At 47.2% G+C, this 26,759-nt stretch overlaps 1 protein-coding gene and 1 long non-coding RNA gene across 2 annotated transcripts in view; one reads left to right on the plus strand and one right to left on the minus strand.

Moving 5' to 3' along the window:
• Window positions 1-655: 655 nt before the first annotated feature.
• On the minus strand, window positions 656-24,010 carry LOC125641826 (uncharacterized). The gene is made up of 3 exons (XR_007358166.2): window positions 23,926-24,010; window positions 10,988-11,155; window positions 656-820 (listed from the first exon to the last, which is right to left on the minus strand). It is a non-coding gene; the product is annotated as an uncharacterized LOC125641826 (long non-coding RNA).
• Window positions 23,977-26,759, plus strand: part of VAMP4 (vesicle associated membrane protein 4) — a 31,074-nt gene continuing 28,291 nt past the window's right edge. The window contains exons 1-2 of the mRNA XM_048862329.2: window positions 23,977-24,088; window positions 26,015-26,144. Of these exons, the coding sequence (XP_048718286.1) occupies window positions 26,079-26,144 (66 nt within the window). The 5' untranslated portion in view covers window positions 23,977-24,088; window positions 26,015-26,078. The remainder of the gene's footprint in view (window positions 24,089-26,014; window positions 26,145-26,759) is intronic.

Genomic DNA, 26,759 nt, shown 5'->3' on the forward strand with positions numbered 1-26,759 from the left:
AACAGAATCTGACATGCATTTCAGAGAAATCTTCCCAGTGCCAAAGGTTAGGATAGAAATAACTTGATTTCAGCTATTCTTTATATTTTGCAAAGAACATGTGGCTAAAGGTTTTAGATTAAGGTCTTGAAAAAATACTGCCCATGCCTGTGAACTGGAATAGACAAAATCCCAATAGGGTCTGGGTAAAGACAAAATCAGTGAACCAGGAGATAGCAATTCCTGGGTAATTAAGTTGTTGGTGAATAACAAAACAACACTGGGTAATATTAATGGTAATAGTTTTCATTTAGTCAGTGTTTAGTTTCACAGATTTTAAGGCCAGAAGGGACCATTAAATCATCTGCTCTGACCTCCTGCATCGTAGACCCTAGAATTTCATCCAGTTATTCCTGTATTGAGCCCAATTATGGTAAGTGTGACTAAAGCATATCAGGTTATGCTCTGTGAAGTCTAGGAGTGGATTGAGAAACTTCAGAGCCATAAAGTATCAGAGGGATAGCCATGTTAGTCTGTATCCCTAAAAAGAATGAGGAGTCCGGTGGCACCTTAAAGACTAACAGATTTATTTGGGCATTAGCTTTCGTGGGTAAAAAAACCCACTTCTTCATAATTTTCACTCCATGCACCTGAAGAAGTGGGGGTTTTTACCCATGAAAGCTTATGCCCAAATAAATCTGTTAGTCTTTAAGGTGCCATTGGGCTCCTCGTTGTTTTTATAAATTGTACCGGGACTCCTGGAGAAATGTTATTTACAAGACAGCCCAAGTAGATGTAATCCGAAGTGATCAGGAATTTGCACAGGAAACCACTTGCAGTCCTGTTGGGAGAGAAATGTGCTCTGCTTTAGATTTGTTAACAAAAACAATTCTCTTGGCCAAGGATGGTTTCTGTTTTATTCATTCCTATCCTATTTTTCGCTTCATCAAGATGCCATTCCTCTTTATAGTTGTTTGGAAGTTGTTTTGGCAGAGAACAGTATGGCTTTACTGGATGCATTTGTTCCTTAGCCAATGATGACTCCCTTTATGAGGCCCTCTCCTACGTATCCTAAGAACCTGTGAGAGAGCTTTAAAGCAACTAGTGCAAATCAGTATTGTACCTGCTTAAGCCAAGAAGCATCACTGGTTACAGTCACCTCCTGCTGTTACTTTTGCATCCTACTTATGTCACTCAGCACTGACTATACCCAGTGTAATGTCCCCCGTGATCTCAGTGACAGGAGGGGTCTTCTGATTTGTGGGGTCTCCAAGCATAAGAAGGGAAGGGTGGTGATAAACTGGGCTGTGAATTTCCTCTTGTTGGGTCCCACCTCTGGATTAGGCAATGAGTCTGATTCCATGAGTTGCTGAGTTGGAACAGGACTGATGGGGACAGGCCCCAGCTGTCTGTCACTCATGTTTGCCTGTGTCAGAGTCCGGTTCTGTTCATTGCTCATGCACAGGATGCAGGTGTGGCAAGGGGTGGGGAAGGAGCCTGAAAAAAGGCAAGAGTTAATTTTGGACAGTTTGAAAAAGGAATCTGTTCCTATGGTCAGTTACACTCCAACAACCCAGGGATGGGTGGAGGTATCAGTCAATATCAGCACAGCTAGGAAAATGCAGGTTTCCGGACCACATGGAGTATAGGCTGCATGATCATGGAGAAAATGGCATGTGCTCTGCCTGTGCTGCTGTGTCGGAGAACAGCTGTATGGTCGTTATAATCCGTTCCCCATGTATGGCTTCCCAGGCTCTGTCTTAAGGTAAAATCATTAGTTAGCGGGAACCTAATGCTGCTTCTGTTGAAGTCAATAGGAAAACTTCCATTGATTTCCCTGGGAGTTGGATCATTGGACCTCAAGAGTGAAATCCTGGCCCCAGTGAAGTCAGTGCCAAAACTCCCTTTGACTTCAATGGGGCTAGGAGTTTTATCCTAAACTTGTAGACGCATTGGACAGACTGACAGCTCTTTCATAGCATCAATCAAGCTGGAAAGCTCTGTTAGTGTCTACGATAATGGCCAGCTAATGGATTCAGTTCAAGTAGTAGAGGACGATGCTTTTATGGCTGTAAATTGATTCAAGACAAGTTGTCTGCTCAAGTGAGATTTTTATATTTACACCTGTGACAGGATCCCTGGGGTGCAGCCTGGGACTGTGAGTCCACTGTGCCCCCTTAGCTCTCCAGCCTGGGCTGTCTCTCACAATGCTTTGCTGGTGACAAGCAGCAACCCCCTCCAGGCACTGTGATCACTCAGCACAACAGCACGTGGAGCCCCACACCCAGCTAGATTGCATGAATGCGCCCAGAGCCGCTCGTGAATCACCCAGAGAAAGGCACCAGCCAAATCCCTCCAGCTCCCAGCCCTGTACCCAGTGATGAGCTGCCAAAATCTTAACAACCGGTTCCCTCCTCACCCCACGAGGGGGTCATTGCCCACCCCCCCCCACATTCCTTGACGCCCTCCCCAGGATCCCTGCCCCCTCTACTCCCCTCCCCTGTCCCCTTACTGCCCCCAGAACCAGGCAGGAGGGTCTCGTGGGCCACCGTAGTGGGTGCCCACCCCTAAGAGCCAGAGGCACCTGCCGGGGGGTGAGGTGGAGTGTCCTGGAGGTGCTTACCGGGGGCAGCTCCCAGGAAGCATCCGGCAGGTTCCTCTGGCTCCTAGGGGCGGGGGAGTGTAGCTGGGGGGGGAGCAGCCGCTCCCCCACTGATCACATCAAATGTGGCGCCTTAGGTGCCGACTCCCTGGGTGCTCCAGGGCTGGAGCACCCACAGGGAAAATTTGGTGGGTACAGAGCACCCACTGGCAGCTCCCCGCCCCACGCCCGGCCCCAGCTCATCTCCGCTCCGCCTCCTCCGCTGAATGTGCTGCCCCGCTCTGCTTCTCCGCCCCCTCCCCCGGCTTCCCGCTAATCAGCTGTTCGCGCGGGAAGCCTGGGAGGGCTGAGAAGCAGGCGGCGGCTTCACGCTCAGGCCGAGGGTGGCGGAGGTGAGCTGGGGCGGGGAGCGGTTCCCCTGCGCCCCCCCCGGGTTACTTGCTGCGGCGCGGGCTGCCCTCCTCGTGTCCCCCTGCCCCAGCTCACCTCCGCCTCCCTGGGCCTGAGCGGGAAGCCGCGGCCTGCTTCTCAGCCCGCCCCAGCTTCCCCCGCAAACAGCTGATTCGCGGGAAGACGGGTGGGGGGGCGGAGAAGCAGAGCGGGGCGGTGTGTTCAGGGGAGGAGGTGGAGGCGAGCTGGGGCTTGGGGTGGGGCGGGGAGCTGCTGGTGGGTGCTCTGCACCCACCAAATTTTCCCCTTGGGTGCTCCAGTCCTGGAGCACCCATGGAGTCGGCGCCTAAGGTGCCACTTTTGGCTGGTTAAATTTAGAAGCCCTTTTAGAACCGGTTGTCCCTCGCGGAACAACCGGTTCTAAAAGGGCTTCTACATTTAACAACCGGTTCTAGCGAACCAGTGCAAACCGGCTCCACTCACCACTGCTTGTACTTCAGGAATACACTGTCTTACACGCCTCAAGATGAGCAGTGCAAGTTTATTAATTGGTTCACCACTTCATCAATGGAAAGTGGACATACACCAGCCTTTGCTAACCTGAGCAGACTTACCAAACACTTCAGGCAAAGTCACTGGTAAAGATTAACAGAGTTTATTGACTACAAAAGATAGATTTTAAGTGATAGGCAAAAAGTTAGAGTTAGTTACCAAAAGAAAAGAAAATATAAGCACACAGTCTAAACTCTCAACCCTATTAAACTGGGCAACATCTAGATTAAGCAGTTTTTCTCACCCCATTGGATATTGCAATTCATAGTACACAGGTTTCACCCTTGAAACCTGGGCCAGTCTCCTCTATTGGAGTCTTGAGTCTTCTGAGCACCCTTGTTGCTTCAGCATAGGTGAGTAGGGTTGCCAGGCGTCCATTTTTCAACCAGTACATCCATTCAAAAAGGACCCTGGTGGCTACAGTCAGCACTGCTGACCAGGCGGTTAAAAGTCTGGTCAGCCCCAGGCAGGGAGGGGGTTTGGGGTATGGGTTCCAGGTGGCACTCACCTCAGGTGCCTCCCAGGAAGTGGCAACATGTCCCTGTGGCTTTTAGGTGCAGGGACAGCCAGGGAGGCTCCACGCACTGCCCCCGAGCACCGGCTCTGCCCCCGCAGCTCCCTTTGGCCATGGTTCCAAGCCAATGGGAGCTCCAGAACTGGTGCCCAAGGCTCCGCGCTACCCCCACAGCTCCCATTGGCTGCAGTTCCCAGCCTATAGGAGCTGCGGAGCTGGCACTCGGGGCCCCTGTGTGGCGCCTTTTCCCTGAACCTAGAAGCTACAGAGACATGTTGCCACTTCCCGAGACGCAAATGAGGTAAGCGCCACACCCCCTCCCATGCCCGAACCCCCTGCCCCAGCCCAGAGTCCCCTCCACATCCAAACTCCCTCCGTAGCCCACATCCCAACCCCTTGTCCCTGTCCATAGTCCCCTCCTGCACCCCAAAGCCCGCATCCCTGGCCCCACCCAAGAACCAGCATCCCCAGCTGGAGCCCTCACCTCCTCCTGCACCCTAACCCCAACTCGACCATCTGGAGCCCACACTCCGCACCTCCTCCCGCACCCCAACCCCCTGCCCCAACCCAGTGAAAATGTGCAAGTGAGTGAGTGTGGGGGAGAGTGAGCAATGGAAGGAGGGGGCAGGGCCTTGGGAAGGGGCAGGGCAAGGGTGTTCGGTTTTCTGCAAATAGAAAGTTGGCAACCCTATAGGTGAGGGAAGGAGAAAAGGCGAAGCATGGGCCCACTGTGTTCTGTTTTATACCCTTAGTCCATGTACTTGGAGAACACAAGTCCAGGCATGTCCAGTGGGCATTGCTGAGTCACCAGGCAAATTTGAGCAATTCCCCTGGTGTGGCTTTGTGCAAATGAGTCATTGCATTGTAGCTCCCTTGCTGGACAATGGCTGTTGATGGTTCTTTGACACCTGCCCAGGCATTGGTTACCCCCCTGGTTATTGTCTTTGAGGAGATAGTATCTGGGCGTTTCCCAAACCCACAGCATATTTTAGTGACAATCATACAACATGATTCTCATAACTTCATATGCATTAATGATATACATATTTAGATGGAACAGTGGGTTTCAGGAGATCATAACCTTTCCCATGATACCTTACAAGGCATGCTTTATGTGCAACATCTCAATTATATACAAATGATGAATATGGAGGTTACAGGGCATTCCCCTGGGGTGTAGAGTGCCACAACACCCTTCAAATACTTGTCAATAGTTCTCTCCTCCCAATAGTCAGTCATCATTTGGCCAAAATGCAATAGAGGACTCCCTACCATGTGATTTGTCTGTATCATGCATGACTTTTTGGTCTCTGTAATAATGTGGCTATTGATTTTTCTTTGTAAAAATGGCTTGTTAGTCTGACTCCAGATAGTGAAGCAGCAGCAGCTGGGTAGTGGGCTCCAGGAGGCAGAGACCACTCACCATATAACAACATCACGATGCAGGGGACCCCACCTGCCTTCCTGAACAACAATGGTCCCTAAGGGCTCCCCAGGGAAAGACTGTGGCCTAGATCAGTGTTTCTGAACCTTTTTGATACCAGGGACCAGCTTGCCGCCTTCCTAAACTGTGTCAGGGAGATCTCAGGGACCAGTGCCCATGGAAACACTAGCCTAGATCATCTCCTAGAGATCTACATGTGTGTGGGTCCTCTATGTGCAGATCCCAACATGCCTGCTTGGAAGGGGAAGAAGTTTGTCTCTCCATAGCAACATCCTTTTCCTGCCTAGAAACATGTAGATATCTCCTGTGGAAAGTGCTCTAATGAGTTTTGGAGACAAAGTTGGGAGACATACTACGCAACCACTTCCTGCTAATTCTGCCTTATTCATACCCATTCAGGGCCCCTCCAAACACTTCCCCCTTGAATGGACAACTGGCAGGGAAATCTGTAAGGTGAATCCTGTGGAGTTTTCTTGTCCCTCTGGCCTCCTCATCTGGGATGTAATGTGGCCTCAAATTACTTGTCTAGACAGCTAATGTTTTTAAATTAGACTCATCCTGGCGTATAAATTTCTGAAACTAGCAGATCAATTTATGAGGGTGAAATCAGACAATCAATTCACTACACTCTCAGCTGAACTCGCACAGGAAAATGACAAAAAGACAAAAACACCATATCACCTGTGGGTGAACACTTTTCACAGAGCGATCCCTCTATATCTGACCTATCAATCCTCATCCTTGAAGGAAACCTGCACCACACTTTCAAAAGATGAGCCTGGAAGCTTACATTCATAAGTTTGCTAGACACTAAAAAACATGGTGTCATAAATACAGGTGGAAGGGTAGCAACCTTTATGTATACAGTAGCATAAAATCCCTCCTTGGCAGCTGTCCTGGATTGCTTTACCTGTAAGGGGTTAAACTGTTCCAGTAACCTAGTTGGCACCTAACCAGAAGGACCAATGAGGGAAGAAGATACTTTCAAATCTGGGGGGGGAAAGATTTGTTTGTTGCTCTCTTTCATTGTTCCCTCTCCGGATGGAGGGAGAAGTCAAGCAGGTACAACATCTCCTGAAAATATACCTGGAATAATCCATCTAAACTCACAGAAATTGTAAGTAGGGCAAGGAAATGCATTAGGTTATCTTTTGTTTTAGCTTGTGAATTTTCCTGTGCTACAGAGGTAGTGTTATTCTTGTTTTTGTAACTATGAAGCTGAGCCAAAAGGGGAATCCTCTGTATTTTAAATCTTTTTATTACCCTGTAAAGTTACCTTCCATCCTGATTTTGCAGGTGTGATTCTTTTACTTTTTTCTTTATAATAAAGTTCTTCTTTTAAGAACCTGATTGATTTCATTGTCCTGAAGACAAAGGTTCTGGTCTGTGCTCACATTACTAAGGCAATTAGTTGGTATATTATTCTCAAGCCTCCCCAGGAAAGGGGGTGAAAGGGCTTGGGGGGATATTTTGAGGGAATAGGGATTCCAAGTGACCTTTCCCTGAATTTTTGTGTAAATCACTTGGTGGTGGCAGTAATACCATCCAAGGACAAGAAAAGGAGTTTGTGCCTTGGGGAAGTTTTAACCTAAACTGGTAGAATATAATCTTTGGAGGTCTTTCATGCGGGTCCCCACATCTGTACCCCAGAGTTCAGAGTTGGGGCAGAACCCTGACACATGGTCTGAATAGAGACACTGGATTTATGGCTTATTCTAACAACCCACTAACGCCCCCACCCATTGTTCCCTCCCCCTCTTCCTTCCTGTGACTGGAGGAGCGGTAATGGGCCACTTCACCTTGAATGGTCTCTTAAAATATGTGCTAACTACTTATGCTAAACAATCTGTTCCATCTTGTATTTAGCTGTGACACTCTGAGTACCTTCGCCAGACTTAAAGAAGAGCTCAGTGTAAGCTCAAAAGCTTGTCTCTCTCACCACAAGGAGTTGGTCAGATAAAAGATATTCCCTCCCCCACCTTGTCTCTCTGATAGCCTGGGACCAACATGGCTTCAGAAACACTACATGCTCCACCTAGTGGTGTTATTTCCACATTACACTGCACAGGCCCAGCAAGCCATTCTGTTTCAGTGGTTCTCAAACTTTTGTCCTGGTGACCCCTTCCACACAGCAAGCCTCTGAGTGCGACCCCCCCCCTTATAAATTAGAAACACTTTTTTATGTATTTAACACCATTATAAATGCTGGAGGCAAAGCGGGGCTGGGGGTGGAGGCTGACAGCTCGCGACCCCCCATGTAATAACCTTGCGACCCCCTGAGGAGTCCCGACCCCCAGTTTGAGAACCCCTGGGTTAGGTGGTTGAGAGCTGCCCAAGCTGCCCCTTTCTGTGCCTTGGTACCTCACTCCCCCCTGGAAAGAGAGCAGTGCCAGAGACATGGGAGCATGTGGGGGCTCATCATTGTACTATGTGTCATGCATTACTGCTTCCCCATGGAAACAATGATGCTAGACTAGTTTCTGAGATTGACTCTTTTGAAAGCCCGGCAGAGATTCTAATCTCATGCAGCCTTGGAAGCTGAGCTGAGCTGTTTGAAACGCACACACAGAGGAACCCAGTTAAAATGTTCAAGTCTACCATAGGCGCCGACTCCCTGGGTGCTCTGGGGCTGGAGCACCCACAGGGGAAAAATGGTGGGTGCTGAGCACCCACTGGCAGCCCCCCCCCAGTTCCTCCCTGACTCCCAGTGTTTGCCGCCCACCAGCAAGCCCCGCTGATCAGCGCCTTCCCCTCCCTCCCCAGGCCTCCCGTCTGTCATGATCAGACGTTTTGAGGCATGCAGGAGGCTTTGGGAGGGAGGGGGAGGAGTGAGGCCATGGTGCGCTGGGGGGAGGAGGTGGAACGGGGCGGGAAGAGGAGGGGCGAGGATGGAGAGGGGGCGAGGATGGAGCGGGGGAGGGAAGAAGCAGGGCAGGGTGGGGCCTTGGAGGAAGGGGTGGAGTGGGGGCAGTGCCTGAGGCAGAGCCAGGGGTCGAGCATCCCCCGGTACATTGGAAAGTTGGCGCCTGTGAAGTCTACTGCAAAATACAGGAGCATTATGGGGAGCAAGGCAATCCACGCACCAGTTGGGTGCCATAGCTTGGGGAATTATCCCCCCAGATGTATCCGCTTGCATTGTTCTAGGTCAGATTCCACTTAATTGCTCATATTGGCTCATATTTCTAACCTCACTAACTCCCTTTATCTTATTTCTCTGCCTTCACTGGGGTTCCTAACATCTCCTGGCCTAACATGATTTGCAGATTTAATGCATGTTCAGCTCATCCATTGCCCAGGAATTGGGAGGAGGTGAATCAGGCATGAATTCTAGATCCCTAGCTGAAAGACTGTAGCAATGTTTCCACCATTACATAAAACTGACGAAAGAGGGCCTTTTCTGGGCTCCAAGGACTTTTCTCATCCATCCTTTGTGCCCAAAGAGATGACGGCTGCAGTCTGGGGTCTCAAGAATGGTGATTTATAGTGGAGAGGGGTTGAATTCAACATTCCAGCAGGATGCCAGAAAGACAAATTGTTAAGAATCTACAATTCCCAGACTTTCTGGACATGTATCGGACATGTAATTTACTAGAGCTAGCATGGGGCTATCCATAAGTCTTTGGACTGGGAATTCTCCTTTTTGGGGAAGAGGTGCAAAAGAACATAAGAATGGCCATATTGGATCAGACCAATAGTCCATCTAGCCCAGTATCCTGTCTTTCAACAGTGGCCAATGCCAGGTGCTTCAGAGAGTATAAACAGAACAGGTAGACATAGAATCATAGAATATTAGGGTTGGAAGAGACCTCAGGAGGTCATCTAATCAAACCCCCTGCTCAAGGCAGGACCAACAACAACTAAATCATCCCAGCCAGGGCTTTGTCAAGCTGGGCCTTAAAAACCTCTAAGGATGGAGATTCCACCACCTCCCTAGGTAACCCATTCCAGTGCTTCGCCACTCTCCTAGTGAAATAGTGTTTCCTAATATCCAACCTAGACCTCCCCAACTGCAACTTGAGACCATTGCTTTTTGTTCTGTCATCTGCCACCACTGAGAACAGCCAAGCTCCATCCTCTTTGGAACCCCCTTTCAGGTAGTTGAAGGCTGCTATCAAATCCCCCCCACTCTTCTCTTCTGCAGACTAAATAACCCCAGTTCCCTCAGCCTCTTCTCGTAAGTCATGTGCCTCAGCCCATCACTTCCCTCCATCTTCTGGCAACGATCCTACTAATACCTGTTGGCCTTCTTGGCAACAAGGGCACACTGCTGACTCATATCCAGCTTCTCATCCACTGTAATCCCCAGGTCCTTTTCTGCAGAACTTCTGCTTAGCCAGTTGGTCCCCAGCCTGTAGTGGTGCATAGGATTCTTCCTTCCTAAGGCCAGGACTCATCAAGTGACCCATCCCCTGTCACCCATTCCCAGCTTCTGGCAAACAGAGGCTAGAGACAATTAGATGGTTTTGCATCCCTGCCCATCCTGACTAATAGCCATTGATGGACCTATCCTCCATGAACTTATCTAGTTCTTTTTTTAACCCTGTTATAGTCTTGGCCTTCACAACATCCTCTGGCAAGGAGTTCCACAGGTTGACTGTGCGTTGGGTGACGAAATACTTCCTTTGGTTTCCTTTAAACCTTCTGCCCATTACTTTCATCTGGTGACCCCTAGTTCTTGTGTTATGAGAAGGAGTAAATAATGCTTCCTTATTTACTTTCCCCACATTACTCATGATTTTATAGACCTCAATCATATCCCCCCTTTGTTGTCTCTTTTCCAAGCTGAAAAGTTCCAGTCTTATTAATTTCTCCTCATATAGAAGCTGCTCCATAGCCCTGATAATTTTTGTTGCTGTTTTCTGAACCTTTTCCAATTCCAATATATCTTTTTTGAGATGGGACGACTAACATGGTGCAAATGGCCACATTTTTCTGAAGTGGGCCTCAATTCTGAAAGAAATCTCTGTTAAAGGAGAAGTTTCTTTTGCAAAACAAAAGGTTTAGGTGATAAAAGTAAAAAGCTGCAGGGACACCACACCGACTGTATTAGTCTTAGGGACTTGTATGGCTCCCATAACTGTAGTAGCTGAGCACCTCTTGATTTTTAAGGTCTTTATCCTCTCAACACTCTGTGAGGTAGGGAATTGTACAGATGGGGAAACAGGCACGGGGAGGCTAAGTGACTTGCCCAAGGTCAGACAGGGACTCTGAGGCAGAGCAGCAAACTGATCCCAGATCTCCTATGTGTCCATCTAGTCAGTGCCCTAACCACTATACCATCCTTTTTTTTCTATTGTGTGTTGATCTGGGAAGGATGTGGGGCGGAGGCTGGATTTCCCTTCCCATATAAATATCTAGGGGAAGAGAACAGCACAACTGCGACATTGGAGGGGAAGTGTATGAAAAATAAAGAGCTTGCCGAGAATGGGATGCGGAACTCACAAGTCTACAGAGACAAATGGGAGAAAGAGGACTGGGGAAAAAGGATTGTCTTCCCTTGACTCACCTCCATCAATGTTCCCAAGAGAGTCGCCAACTCACAATTTTATCGTGAGTCATGATACTTGGTGTTTTTCTTAAAGTTCCAGCTCCTGGAGTCATGAGTTTCCATGGGAATATCAGCTTTCATATAAAAGAAAAGGAAGTTTCTAGTCCTTGCGGCTGTTGAGAAAAGCTGGAAAACATGAAACAAGAGTAACCATAGGCACCGAGTTCCCCTCTACCCATCCCCTCTTCCCCAGGCCCCGCCCTCCCTCCACCCCTTCCCCCAAACCCCCACCCTGCCTCTTCCCGTCCCGCCCCCCACTTCACCCCTTCCCCAAGCCCTCCCTTCCCCCCCCCCCCCCCCGAGAGCCGACCTGCACGCAGCGAAACATCTGTTCATGGCGGATGGGAGGTGCTGGGAGGGATGGGGAGGAGAGATCAGCGGGGCCACCGGCAGGGGAGAGAAGCGCTGCAGAGTGGAGGGAGAGGTGGGAGCTTGGCTGCTGGTGGGTGCTAAGCATCCATTAATTTTTCATGGAGTTGGTGCCTATGAGAGTAACCCAAAGGCTTGGAACCAGAAGGCAAATATAACGAACCCCCCAAATATCATGATTTGTGGAGGCCTGGCTTATGGTTTTTGAAAGCTTGACATTGGCAATACTGCTTGTGACGCTGTATGGACTATGGGAGACACTGTATGATATTATGAATACCAATTTTGTAAAACTGCAAGAAATCTGACCAGATATGCCATGTGAGGTATCTGTGAAAATGTTATTTGCCAAGTATGATAATCTTGTTTATATGTTTGTATCACCTTTGTATTGTGAATTATAGATATGTATAGTATATCTGTATTTCCAAACTTGTGCTGTGTTTCTGGGTGACACCAGCACTAGGCAGGCTTGATGGCCCATCAAGGGACATCAGCTGTACAATGAACCCATTGAAAGGGCCACTAACTAAACCTTGTGACTCAGCAAGGCATGCAGGGACGTGCCTATGGGCAGAACTCTAAGGTTTTTCCCTGCCATGGGCTGGACAGCTTGTGTTTGGAACAAAGAAAGTACAAGCTGCATGGCAAAAGGAATATAAAAGGCAGCTACAGCGTCATCTCCATTTTGTCTTCATTCCTGCTTCTTATCTCTGGAGGAACTTTGCTACAAACTGAAGCTCTGAACAAAGGACTGGATGATCCACCCAAGCTGTGGATGTGTTCCAGAGGGATTTTCAAGACAGCAAACTCACCAATACTTCTAAGAACCTCATATATGGACTTTGAAGTCTGTGTATGAATGTGACTGCTTTACCATTTGACAACTCCCTTATTGTTCTTTCTTTTTTTGTTATAATAAACCTTCAGTTTTAGACACTAAAGGATTGGCTGGCAGCATGGTATTTTGGCCAATAAACCAATATTGGCCTGGTAATGTGACTGGCCCTTTGGGATCAGAAGAACATTTTGTATACATGAGCAGAGTTTTTAAATAACTTCTCACTGTACTGAACCTATGTGCTGACTGGGAGCCAGAGAACTGGAATGCAATAAGGGAGCTGTGTGATTTCTTTCTTGTTTTTTGGTTCTTGATAACCGATATGGGGTATCAGATGGGTTGGGGAGTTTAACTTCAGTGTTACTCACCAGTCTTGGGAGAATCTGCTCTCCTTTTTGCAGCCTGCCCTTACTTGGCATGTCCAGTGAGGGCTGCCTCACACACCTCGGGTCACACTGTTGGTGGCAAATGAACACCTCTCTTGTGTTGACCCCCCCACCCCAGCCCCCCGACCAGTCCTTTGTTAGATCTGCAGCATTGGCTGCATCTCATTGCCCTTTTTTGGATGGAATCTGAGCTGTCCAAATGGTAGTGGTCGGAGGTATACAGGGTGGAATTCACCCCTGTGCAAAGGGCCAGAGCAAGGTCCCATCAAACTGATGCCACATTTGGGATGGGAAGGAAATTAACCACAAGTTTATTCCTTTCAGCTTTGCTGAGCAGGCATATGCAACATATTGAGTCATTACCGGAAGATTTCCCATGACTAGAACAAAATTAATTCTTCTTAGAACTCTTAGAACTTAGAAAATTCAGAGCTCCCCCATCTTTAAAAACCTCAGGCATTTGGAGAAATTGCCTACCAAAACAGCACAGGCCTCTGGAAGCGTGCACACTCACAGCTTGTTTTCAAAGCCTTCTCTGGGTGAAAGATGGAAACAAAGGAGAAGAGAAAAAAAGGGTGCTCTTGTGGAATCATCTGGCTCCATTCCATTTGTAGCCTCTGGCTTTGGTTACTCTTTTCAGGGTGAGTAAAATGGGGTTTAGAAGCCGTGTTAATGGAAGTGCTCAGTGAAAGAGAGATGTCTGTACATACAGAAATAGTTTGTTAATAGGTAAGGTGTCAATAGAAGGTGCTCAAGAATATCCTAGAAATCAAAGAACTGTAGGGCTAGAAGGACCGCCAGGGTCATCTAGTTCAGGAGTTCTCAACGTTTTTCTTTTTCAGGCCCCCCCAACATGCTATAAAAGCTCGATGGCTCACCTGTGTCACAATAACTGATTTTTTGCATATAAAAGACAGGGTCGGCGTTAGGGGGTAGCAAGCAGGGCAACTGCCTGGGGCCCCATGCCGCAGGGGGGGCCCTCATGAAGCTACATTGCTCAGGCTTTGGCTTCAGCCCCGGGTGGCGGGGCTCGGGGCCCCAGACTTTAGCCCCATGCGGTGGGGCTTCAGCTTTCTGCCCTGAGCCCCAGCCAAGTCCAATGCTGGCCCTGCTTGGTGGACCCCCTGAAACCTGCTTGTGGCCCCCTAGGGGGCCTGGACCTCTGGCTGAGAACCTCTGATCTAGTCCATCCCCCTGCCAAGATGCAGGATTTGTTGTGTCTAAGACCCTAAACTAACCCTGACACCTGTTTGTTTAACATTCATAAATCCCTCCAAGGACTGGGAATTTACAAGGCTCAGATTCTCAGAGGTCCATTGGGAGATAGGCACCTAAATACCTTTGAGGATCTGGACCAAAGATACAAGATTCAGGTAATACTATGGGTCCACCAAACTCAGGTTATTCAGAAACAATCTCCCCTCTAAACACTTGCAGGAATTGCAATGCTTAAGTTGTATATTTATGTACATTGAGTAAAAGAAAACGCTTCTCATTGATGAAAGTGTGGGAGTATAGTCTAGTGGTTAGAGCAGAGGTCTGTGAGTCAGGACTCTTGGCATCTGTTCCTGACTCTCACACTCGTCTTATATGTTACCTTGGACAAGTCACTTAATCTCTGTGTGCCTCGGTTTACCATTATTGATACAGTGCTCTGGGAAACTAGGGTGAAAGAAACTGATTGCAGGGAGTTAAAATGTCAGTGTAGTTATACAAAAATAAACCATTAAAAGCACTACACAAGGAGTTTTCCTGAGGCTATATTTCAATGATGATTTTAAATTGTTTTGTCATATATAAAAGCACAGGGAAGTTAGTGTAACCTTTTGTAACCATTGTCAAGGAGTGTGGGGGAGTCCAGGCCCTGCACCCCTCTTCCTGGGATTCACTGAGACTCTCAGCCAGCCAGTAAAACAGAAGGTTTATTGGACAACAGGAACACAGTCCAAAACAGAGCTTGTGGGTACAACCAGGACCCCTCAGTCAAGTCCTGGGGGAGCAGGGAGCTTAGACCCCAGCCCTGGGGTTCCCTGCATTCCTCCACCCAGCACCAAACTGAAACTAACCCCCCCCAGCAGGTTCCCTGCTGCAGCCTCCGTCCAAATTCCTGGGCAGAGGTGTCACCTCCCCCTCCCCCTCCTGGCTCAGGTTACAGGCTCTCAGGTCTCCCATCCCCAGGGCACATTCCCAGGTCAACACTCCCCCCTCCCTGCTGCGTCACATCGTCACACCTTTCTGTTGACATGTTCCCAATTAATATTCAGTTGTTAAAGATAAGGGTGCAATCAAATAAAACCCAACTTAGTTCAAGCCTCTAGGTCGGTTACAGAAAATGTATTTAGGAGAAGACCACTAGGTAACACTTCTATACAACCAAACTTTATTACAAAGAAAAATTATTAGTAAAGCAAACAGCATGCAATTGCTGTTTAAATACACGCTACTATTATACTCACACTCAAAAATGAAATGGTGTATCAATAGGTGATCAGTCCACTGATGAGAGTGAAGTAGAGTTTTATAATCATGGAACCTACCGGTACCCTTTGAATGTTTATTGGAGCTCTTTCACAATTTAGCAAAACTACTCCTTTTATGCCTCATTATAACACTAATTAACATTAAACTGCTCTTTACCATAATTATATTTCCACCACCTTCTTGGCTGTTTACATTACATCTTATTTAAATTAACATCTGCACGAATGTCCTTCCCAGACTATCAATACAAGCTAGCATTGTAATAAAACAGTCACAATTCTCAAAAACACCCACTACAAACTTCACTCAAACCAGTTATAACCAAAATATAATGGTAATATAACCTTGGGTCACAGCCTTGCTCACTTCTACTTTCCCATAACACTCTGTCTCCAACTTCTCTTTGGCTTTTCTCACGTTAGCAACTTCAATTTCCCATCCTCCTCTACACTTAGGCTAATTTAGCCCCCAAACTTAACTTCTACTAATTTCTTAACCTGAACCATCCTATAGGCTACACTAATGCCTCTGCCAAAAATATCTGTTAGGAAGAGATGCGGCAAGATCCAAATCAGCATATCCATTGATGGATTTACACCAGTTGAGGATCTGGCCTCTGTTATTCACACATTCTGACAGTAGCCAAATGTTCAACTGCAGTTTACTGAAAACAGAGGGAAAGGGTGCTTTATAATTACATTAGCATAAACAGACACTCAGCATACACTGATCAGAGAGAAGCTCATATACTTGACAAAATAACAGACGGAGAACTATTTTATGGCATTAATGCCTTTGCCTGCAAAAAAAAATTTTTTTAAAATAATCTTTCGGTAGATTCACGTTAGGCTTGTTTTCTGCTTCTATAAAAACAACCCAACTAATCAGAATCTCAAAACCGTATTTTCAAAAAGCAGATTTATAACAATGACTGCAGTTAGAGGCAGATCGATTGTGGGAGGTTGTTGTAAGTATGCCCAAGGCATCCTGCTTTCCAGTATGATTGCAACTTGCTCTGAAAACGGCAGTACTTTAAACACATCCCTCTAAGTTAGGAAGCCCCAAATTGGACCTCTCTTTTGGCAGGTATCATTTTGCAAAGTTTATGGATTTGTCATATGTGTGTGCATTTTTCTTCCAAAGAGGAAATGCTTCAATCTCCTTTTTTCTAAAGACAAATAAAGTGATTGCTGGAAATGGCAGCACAACGCTGCGGGATAACTTTTTGGAGAACAGCCCTGTGTAGGTAAGTGAGGAAGAAGATAACAGGCTTCTTAAATGTGATCTACACAGTTAAAATACAAACAAAAACTACTGGAACCCTCCTCCTACAATAGCCACCCATGCAGATGGACTGCTGTGCCAACATGGATCCCCATTGAAATTCATGGAGTTCCATTTAAACACAGCACATCACCCGCACAGATCACAATGCAGGATCGAGGGCTAGAGAAAAGTGGGAGTCTTACAAAGGGGTTAGATTTATTAGGAACTGGGGAAACTTTTGCGAAAGAGGGAGCCTACATTGGAAGGGTGGGGTCCACCGAAACCAAAATGCAACCAGATTGCTGGCACTTAAAATGCTTATAAACCAATGCTAGAAGTTTAAATAATAAGATGGGTAAACTAGAGTAGCTCATATTAAATGAGGATATTGATATAATAGGCTCACAGAAACTTGGTGGAATGAGGATAATCAATGGGACACAGTAATACCAGGGTACAAAATATATCGGAAGGACAGAACAGGTCGTGCTGGTGGGGGAGTGGCACTGTATGTGAAAGAAAGCGTAGAATCAAATGAAGTAAAAATTTTAAATGAACCAAACTGTACTATAGAATCTCTATGGATAGTAATTCCATGCTCGAATAATAAGATATAGCAGTAGGGATCTATTACCGATCATCTGACCAGGATAGTGATAGCGACTGTGAAATGCTCAGGGAGATTAGAGAGGCTATTAAAATAAAAAAAATCAATAATAATGGGGGATTTCAACTATCTCCATATTAACTGGGTACATATCACCTCAGGACGGGATGCAGAGATAAAGTTTCTTGACACCTTAAATGACTGCTTCTTGGAGCAGCTAGTCCTGGAACCCACAAGAGGAGAGGCAATTCTTGATTTATATTATAAAATAATAACATTTTTTTAAGTACATCAGAAGCAGGAAGCCTGCTAAACAACCAGTGGGGCCACTGGACGATCAAGATGCTAAAGGAGCATTCAAGGATGATAAGGCCATTGTGGAAAAACTAAATTAATTCTTTGCATTGGTCTTCGTGGTTGAGGATGTGAGGGAGATTTCCAAACCTGAGACATTCTTTTTAGGTGACAAATCTGAGGAACTGTCCCAGATTGAGGTGTCATTAGAGGAGGTTTTTGAACAAATTGATAAACTAAACAGTAATAAGTCACCAGAACCAGATGGTGTTCACCCAAGAGTTCTGAAAGAACTCAAATGTGAAATTGCAGGACTACTAACTGTAGTCTGTAACCTATCATTTAAATCAGCTTCTGTACCAAATGACTGGAGGATAGCTAATGTGAAGCTAATTTTTAAAAAGGGCGTGACGCTGGCAATTACAGACCAGAAAGCCTGACTTCAGTACTGTTTGAAACTATAATAAAGAACAAAATTGTCTGACACATAGATGAACATAATTTATTGGGGAAGAGTCAACATGGTTTTTGTAAAGGGAAATCGTGCCACACCAATCTAATATAATTCTTTGAGGGGGTCAACAAGCATGTGGACAAGGGGGATCCAGTGGATATAGTGTATTTAGATTTTCAGAAAGCCTTTAACAAGGTCACTCACCAAAGGTTATTAAGCAAAGTAAGCGGTCATGAGATAAGAGGGAAGGTCCTCTCATAGATTGGTAACTGTTAAAAGATAGGAAACAAAGGGTAGGAATAAATGGTGAGTTTTCAGAATGGAGAGAAGTAAATAGTGGTGTCCCCCAGCAGTCTGTACTGGGCCAAGTCCTATTCAACATATTAATAAATGATCTGGAAAAAGGGGTAAATAGTGAGGTAGCAAAATTTGCAGATGATACAAAACTACCCAGGATAGTTAAGTCCCAGGCAGATTGCGAAGAGCTACAAAAGCATCAACATCTGATGAAGTGAGCTGTAGCTCACGAAAGCTCATGCTCAAATAAATTGGTTAGTCTCTAAGGTGCCACAAGTACTCCTTTTCTTTTTTCTCAAAACTGAGTGACTGGGCAACAAAATGGCATATGAAATTCAGTGTTAATAAATGCAAAGTAATGCTCATTGGAAAACATAATCCCAACTATACATATAAAATGACGGGGTCTAAATTAGCTGTTATCATTCAAGAGAGAGATGTTGGAATCATTGTGGATAGTTCTCTGAAAACATCCACTCTATTTACAGCAGCTGTCAAAAAAGCAAACAGAATGTTGGGAATCATTAAGAAAGGTATAGATAAAAAGACAGAAAATATCATATTGTCTCTATATAAATCCATGGTACGCCCACATCTTGAATACTGCGTGCAGATGTGATGCCCCATCTCAAAAAAAAAAATATTGGAATGGGAAAAGATTCAGAAAAGAGCAACAAAAATGATTAGGTATGGAACGGCTTCTGTATGAGGAGAGATTAATAAGACTGAGACTTTTCAGCTTTGAAAAAGACAACTAAGGGGGGATACGATAGAGGTCTATAAAATCATGACTGGTGTGGAGAAAGTAAATAAGGAAGTGTTATTTACTCCTTCTCATAACACAAGAACTACCGGTCACCAAATGAAATTAATAGGCAGCAGGTTTAAAACTAACAGAAGGAAGGATTTTTTCACACAACGCGCAGTCAACCTGTGGAACTCCTTGCCAGAAGATGTTGTGAAGGTCAAGACTATAACAGGGTTCAAAAAAGAACGAGATAAATTCATGGAGGATAGGTCCATCAATGGCTATTAGCCAGGATGGGCAGGGATGGTGTCCCTAGCCTCTGTTTGCCAGAAGCTGGGAATGGGCGACTTGATGATTACCTGTTCTGTTCATTCCCTCTGGGGCACCTGGCACTGGCCACTGTTGGAAGACAGGATACTGGGCTAGATGGACCTTTGGTCTGACCCAGTATGGCCGTTCTTATGTAATCTATCCAGTTTTTATCAGAAATAAGATTGAGAAGTGAATTGATCAGGGTGAATACGTGCCGTTACACAGAGAAAATGCAGGCACCAAAGGGCTTTTTAATCTAGCAGAGAAAGGCAGAACCAGAACCAAAGCCTGGAAGTTAAAGCCAGACAAATTCAAATTGGAAATAAGGAACAATATTTAGCAGTGATGGTGATTGGAACAAACTACTAAGGAAAGTGATGATTCTCCATCTCTTGAAGTCTTCAGATTGAGACACAGACACTGACTTTTTGGATTCAGGGAGTGCTCGACCCCCACTTTGTCCCGGGCCCCACCCCCTCTCCACTCCTTCCTCAAGCCCCCTGCCTCTTCCCGTCCTCGCTCCGCCCCGCCTCTTCCCAACTCTGCTCCCCTCCCAGTGCCTCCTGCACACCACGGAACAGCTGATCATGGTGGGCAGGAGGCGCTCATTGGCGGGGCTGCCAGTGGGCGGGACGTGCTGGGGGGAGGGAAAGGTGCTGAACCGTGGGGCTGCTGGTGGGTGCTCAGCACCCACCATTTTTTTCCGATGGGTGCTCAAGCCCCAGAGTACCCATGAAGTCGGTGCCTATCGATCAAGACTGGAGCCTTTCTGGAAGATGTACTTGAGTCAGATACAAGTTAGTGGGCTCAGTACAGGTGTTACTGGATGAAATTATCTGGCATGTTATACAGGTCACTGTAGAACAGGGGTGGGCAAACTACGGCCCATGGGTTGGATCTGGGCCGCGAGCCATTTTAAGCCAAGCCTGCGAGCTGCACCACGTGGCTCGGCCCAGCTCTGGCTGGGGCCTGGACCAGCGGGTCAGCCTCGCTGCGGCACTCCGGCCGGGGGCTGCACCATGCACTCGGCCCTACTCTGGCCAGGGCACTGGGTCAGGGGCTGCACCAGCGGCTTTGCTCAGCTCCAGCCGGGGCGTTGGGTTGGGGGCTGCACCACGTGGCTCCCGGAAGCCGCGGCATGGCCCCACTCCAGCTCCTACGCACTCCAATGGGAGCTGCAGGGGCGGTGCCTGTGGATGGGGCAGCGTGCAGAGCCACCTGGCTATGCCTCCACGTAGGAGCCAGAGAAGGGACATGCCACTACTTCCAGGAGCTGCTTGAGGTAAGCGCCACTTGGAGCCTGCACCCCCTGAGCCTCTCCCCATGCCCCAACCCCCTGCCCCAGCCCTGATCCCCTTCCCGCTCTACAAACCCCTCGATCCCAGCACCCTCCTACACCCCAAACCTCTCATCCCCAGCCGCTCCCCAGAGCCCACACCCCCAGCCAGAACCTGCACCCCTTCCCCAGCCCTGATCCCCCTCCTGCCCTCAGAATCCCTCGATCCCAGCCCAGAGCACCCTCCTACACCCCAAACTCCTCATCCCCAGCCCAAAGCCCGCTCCCCCTCCCGCACCCCAACCCCAATTTTGTGAGCATTCATGGCCCACCATACAATTTCTATTCCCCGATGTAGCCCTCGGGCCAAAAAGTTTGCCCACCCCTGCACTCGAATGATCTAATGATCGTTTCTGGCCTTAAAATCTTTTGAGTCTATTAATATGGACTGGACTGATAAAAGCCTGAAAATCCAGATCTTCAAAGGTATTTAGGCACCTAATTCCCCTTGATTTCAATGAGAGTCAAGCACCTAAATACCTTTGAGGATCTGGGCCTAGAGAAAGTAGCATAACGGGGAATTTCAACACCCACTTAATGTAAACAACTGCTTCTTTTTCTTCATGCTGTGAAGTGCAAACTTAGGCTTGGTCTACACTACATACTTACTTTGATATAACTAAGTCACTCAGGGCTGTGAAAAATCCACAGCCTTGAGCAACATAGTTATACCGATCTTAACCCCCTAGGTAGACAGAGCTACGTCAGTGGAAGAGCTTCTCCCGCCGACATAGCTACTGCCTTTCCTGGAGGTGGAGTTATTAAGCCAATGGAAGAGCTCTCTCCTGTCAACTTAGAGCATCTTCACCAGACATGCTACCTGCCCTCACTGTGGTCTGTTTTCTCTTGCTTTGCTTGGTGATGCTACATCAATTAGGGTCACAAGGAAATTGGTAGTGTTTAATTCTGCTGTTGGACACGCATGCACACCCCCACCTTCTATTAATTTCCATGAAAGTTGTATATGTATCCACGGCCAGAATCTGCCTCTTAGCACCCCTTATTTTTTTTAAACCATGTGGTGCACGTGGTTGTGTAAACATTTTTAGCCTCATTTAAAACCACTGAAAGTAATAAGAAGAATCCCACTGCTCCTCTGGGTATTAGATTTAGCCTTTTAATGTTTTCGTCTCAAAGGCACAAAATATAAACATTAAAAACATGAATTCTCCGCTTGGAATGAAAACTCAGCCAGTTAGTCCTCCTCAGTGTAAGCAGGCAAGAGAAACAAATTTCTTCCACTATGTCAAAGTTCATCCCCCAATTAATTTGGAGAGGGAAAATGGCAGATTCCGTTTGTAGCTGCAACAACAAAAGTCTTGACAGGTAGAAAACATAGCGTGGCTTCAAATTCAGCTTGTTCAAATCCAATTAATTTTCCTGTTAATAACACTGTCAGGCATCATAAATGGGATGTCTGAATCATAGAATCATAGAATCATAGAATATAAGGGTTGGAAGGGACCCCAGAAGGTCATCTAGTCCAACCCCCTGCTCAAAGCAGGACCAATTCCCAGTCTGGCTGTAAGGAAAATAAAAACATTGAAATATTGGCCCCACAGTATGCCAACATTTTTATGGCTGACTTAGCTCCTCAGCTCTCGTCCCCTAGCGCCCCTCCTCTACTTATGCTACATTGATGACATCTTCATCATATTGACCCACGTGAAGGAGGCCATGGAAGAATTCCACCTGGATTTTAACAATTTCCACCCCACCATCAACCTCAGCCTGGACCAGGCCACACAAGAGATCCACTTCCTGGACACTACAATGCAAATAAGTGATGGTCACAAAAACACCACCCTATACTGGAAACCTACTGACCATTATACTTACCTACGTGCCTCCAGCTTCCATCCAGGACAGATCACATGATCCATTGACTACAGCCAAGCCCTAAGATACAACTGCATTTGCTTTAATCCCTCAGACAGAGACAAACAACTACAACTTCTCTATCAAGCATTCTTAAAACTATAATATCCACCTGGGGAAGTGAGAAAACAGACTGACAGAGCTAGACAGGCCCCAGAAGTCACCTACTACAGGACAGGAAAACAACAAAACACCACTGGCCATCACGTACAGCCCCAGCTAAAATCTGTCCAGCACATCATCAATGATCTACAACCTATCTTGGAAAATGATCCCCTACTCTCACAGGCCTTGGGAGGCAGGCCAATCCTCGCTTACAGACAGCCCCCCTACCTGAAGCAAATACTCACCAGCAACTACACACCACACCACAGAAATACTAACCCAGGAACAAATCCCTGTAACAAACCCTGTTGCCTTCTCTGCCCCCGTATCTACACCAGCCACCGCATCAGGGGCTCATTCACCTGCACATCTGATATATGCCATCATGTGCCAGCAATGCCCCTCTGCCACGTACACTGGCCAAACTGGACAGTCTTTATGTAAAAGGATAAATGGACACAAATCAGACATCAGGAATTCAAAAGCCAGTAGAAGAACACTTCAATCTCCCTGGACACTCAATAACAGATTTAAAAGTAGCCATTCTTTAACAAAAAAACCTTCAAAAACAGACTTCAAAGAGAAACTGCAGAGCTACAATTCATTTGCAAACTTAATACCATAAGTTTGGGCTTAAACAGGGACTGGGAATGGCTGACTCACTACAAAAGCAATTTTCCCTCTCTTTGTACTGACACTTCCTTATCAGTTACTGGGAGTGGACCATATCCACCCTGACTGAATTGGCCCTGTCAACATTGGTTCTCCACTTGTAAGGTAACTCCTTTCTCTTCATGTGCCAATATATATTTATGCCTGTATCTATAATTTTCACTCCATGCATCTGAAGAAGTGGGTTTTTTGCCCATGAAAGCTTATGCCCAAATAAATCTGTTAGTCTTTAAGGTGCCACTGGACTCCTCGTTGTTTTTGTGGATACAGACTAACTCGGCTACCCCTCTGATACTTAAAAACATCGAATCATCAGAACTACTGAAATAGAAAAATGTAGCTCTTATTATCTGTGATGTTACTTGACAAATTCCACATACATAATACGTGTTCACACAAACCAACTGCAGAATGACTAACTTTTATTCAAAGCCCGAGCTGTAGGACACAAGTCTCAGACCTTGTCTGTCTTTGCTGTAGTAGGACATGAGACATTTGTACCCTTCAGGATTGTAGCTAATTGCTTACAGAGCAATTTAGGGTTCCAACAGAGGGACTGCTTTCTCCGGTGTCAAACGTTAAGTTGCGCGAGGTAAAGCGACTCAACTTCTATATTATCCTGTAAGAAAGACTTCTTGGTGGCAGGGGCCTCTCTTTGGCCTGTACTGATGGGTCCACATAGGGTAAAAGCTAAGGCTTCAAGCTTGCAAACTTTTACACATGTATTTAATTTAAGTATCCCGTCCTCTCCCCAGCCAGCTCCCCTCCCCTTCGCTCCCCAGGGCTCCGTTCCCGCCTCATCCGCCCCCGCTCCAGCCAGCCCCGCAGGGCCGTGGCCCCGGACTCTCACCCTCCCAGCTGGGACGGAAGCCGGTAGGACTCAACCGGCTTGGAAGCGATCACTCGGCGCTCGCCTCCGCCTCTGCCGGGAGCGCCGAGTGCTCGATAGAGCAGCTGTGTCGCTGCTGGGCCCCTCCGCGCAGCCCCGGCCATTTCCCAGCCGGCCCGGAGCGGTGAGCGGGGCCGGGCAGGAGCGCGTCCTCCGAGCGGAGGGGCCCTTGGGGAGGGGCTCGGGGAGGGGGGCTGTCGGGGGCAGGGTTTGGGGGGGCGTGGGGGCCCGTGGAGAGGGGTTCGGGGGGGGCTATGGGGCAGGGTTTGGGGGGGCCCCCCAGATAGGTGTGGCTGCAGAGCTGTTCTCCCTCTCTGCTGTTGCCTGGCGGCCCTGCGGGCGCTCACACTGCACAGGAGCTGGTATCAGGGTCTGCTGTGTGAAGCGGCTCCTTCCTCTGCTCCCAGGCTCTGTATTTTACATGGGGGTGGTGGGATTAACCGGGGGGCGTTTCTGCAAGAGAAGCGTGGGGGAAAGCAGTTTCCTTGCACTGGGGGATCTCCACAAACATCTAGCTTCCTCCAGCCTGCGTCCATTGCACTTGTTTCTCCCCCGATAACCCCTGGCCTGGCCCATGGTATTCGCTGCTCCCCTGATAGCCAGCCTGTGCCTGTTGTGGTCCCTGCTTCTGTCCCAGCCAGCTAAGTGACACCCCCAACACTCCTAGCTTGTGACCATTGTACTCACTGGTCCCCGACAGCTGGCTGGGTGACTTCACCTAGAATCCCTAGCTTGTGCCTGTTGTGCTCCGGGGTCTGGAATGTTGTTCTTTACCTGCATTAGCAATCCCATCCTTCTGGTTGTGGATCAGTAAATGGGGAGAGATCTTGCTCTGTTTCTATATGACAGGCTGTGTTAAGGAGAGCAGACAGTGCTCGCTTTGCTGGGCCGTTTGCTAAATTTCCAGCATTTGTTGTATTGTCACAGCCTCTTGCTATCTGTGCAGTTTTCCCCATGTCCTCTCTTCAGGATGGAGGGTCCCTGGGATTTTAACTCTTAATCTCCACTAACTCCCCGGGTAGGGGAATGTGTTGGGGTTCAAACCAGCAAAGCCACACTCCGTCCACTTAGGGTGGAGCTGGGTGGCTCAGGGAACTACTGATAGTTGGATCCAGAACCTTTGACCTCTTGGTTATTGGGCCAAAGCCAATCTAGGTCAGTCATGCAAACTGTCATTATCTTTCAGTGATTGGTATGAAATGGGGTGTTTGGTCTCTGTGTACTTCTTAGCTGACTGAAATGTACACAGCACAGCTCTCCACCACAGTCAGCATCTGTGTTACACTCCGGAGAGATGCTGAGGGCGGGCAGTCTGTCAGGTCAGGGTTGAAGCACGTTGGTGGAGTAATGTTAGTGAATTTTGCACACTGCTGCTGCCTACATGTGAAGGATCTGTCCTGTGGATAAAAGGGGTTTAGCACTTCAGGGCTGCCAGCTGGGCACCTTATTGGCACTAACATTAGAATGGGGGACAAGTGGAAAAGAGAGAGCAGACTGTACTCGGTCAAAAACCTTTGTCTCTCTTAGGGTTTTATTGCTCTTTTCTTTCCTGTTTCAGTTCCTCTTGTTTTTTTTTATAAAATTGGTTTCTGTTGTTTTTGTACCAAGGGACTTTCTGAAGCCATCCAGCTATGTGCCGGGTACTTTTCTGCAAAGATGTAGAAAAACACAGTCCCTGCCCCATAAAGTTTAAAGGCCAAGGCCCTGATCATACAGACACTCACATGTGGCACTCAGAGTCACATGCTCAAAGATAAGCGTGTACCTTTAAGTGTTTCCAGGATCAAGGCCTAAGAAATTAGACTAAACTAAATAATCTGTTCCGTTAAGAAGTGTCTTTGGGTCCACGAAAGCATAATATTGCTGCTGTAGTTTATTGATTTTTCATTCTCTTGCCTATGGCATTTGTAGGTGGATTCTGTTTAACTTGTAGGTGTTTTCCTGAGCACTGGAGAAGGGGAGAGAGTGACTAACTCTTTGTATGATCTGATAGAAAATTGTATTCAGCACAGTTAGATCTCAGAGATGTTTGTTTCCCTCTCCCTTCTAGGAAGTGTATTTTTCTGCCACCTCCTTGTACAGGAAGATCAAGACCATTTTTGTGAATAGAAAACATGCCTCCAAAATTCAAGCGCCACCTAAATGATGATGATGTCACTGGCTCAGTGAAAAGCGAAAGGGTGAGTGCCTGACAGCCAGTAGCCTTCTGTGCATTTATTGATGTTTTGTACCTAGCCCCCCTTGTTTTGCCTTAATTAAGAGGGATGTATATTTACTAACTCTGCACTCCCTGGCGGCCTGAGAGCCATCTTGGAGTGAGCTTAACCACACAGCTTCATCGTTGATGACTTCAATGCCATTGAAACAGTGGAGGGCATGTTTAAAGTGGACCGCAAATGGATGAAATCCACCAATGCTGAATAGCCCAACCAACACCCTAAGGGGGGCAGTCAGTGTGTTAGGTGAAAAGGCACCTTTTCAAAAAGTGTGGTGGGGAGGACCCATTTAATTCTTCTGTCTAGCTCCACTCAATGCTGATTCCATAGAATGCATTACTCAGTGACTTCACAGCTATTGAATAACTCCATTGGAATGTGGAGCCAGCTTGGGACAGAGTGCTGTGTGTGTGTGCTAAATCATTTCCTTTTTGTAAATGATGTGTGTGTCAGTGTTTGTATTGAGGAGACACACCAAAGATTTAAATGCCAGAAAAGGGATTTATTTGATTTTCTTCCCCACCCTCAAAGGCTGCTTCATGTTCCATTAGGGGTCTCTTGTAACTGTGGTGTAACCCA

This window comes from Caretta caretta, chromosome 8 (assembly GCF_965140235.1).
Source record: "Caretta caretta isolate rCarCar2 chromosome 8, rCarCar1.hap1, whole genome shotgun sequence".
Classification (NCBI taxonomy): Eukaryota; Metazoa; Chordata; order Testudines; family Cheloniidae; genus Caretta; species Caretta caretta.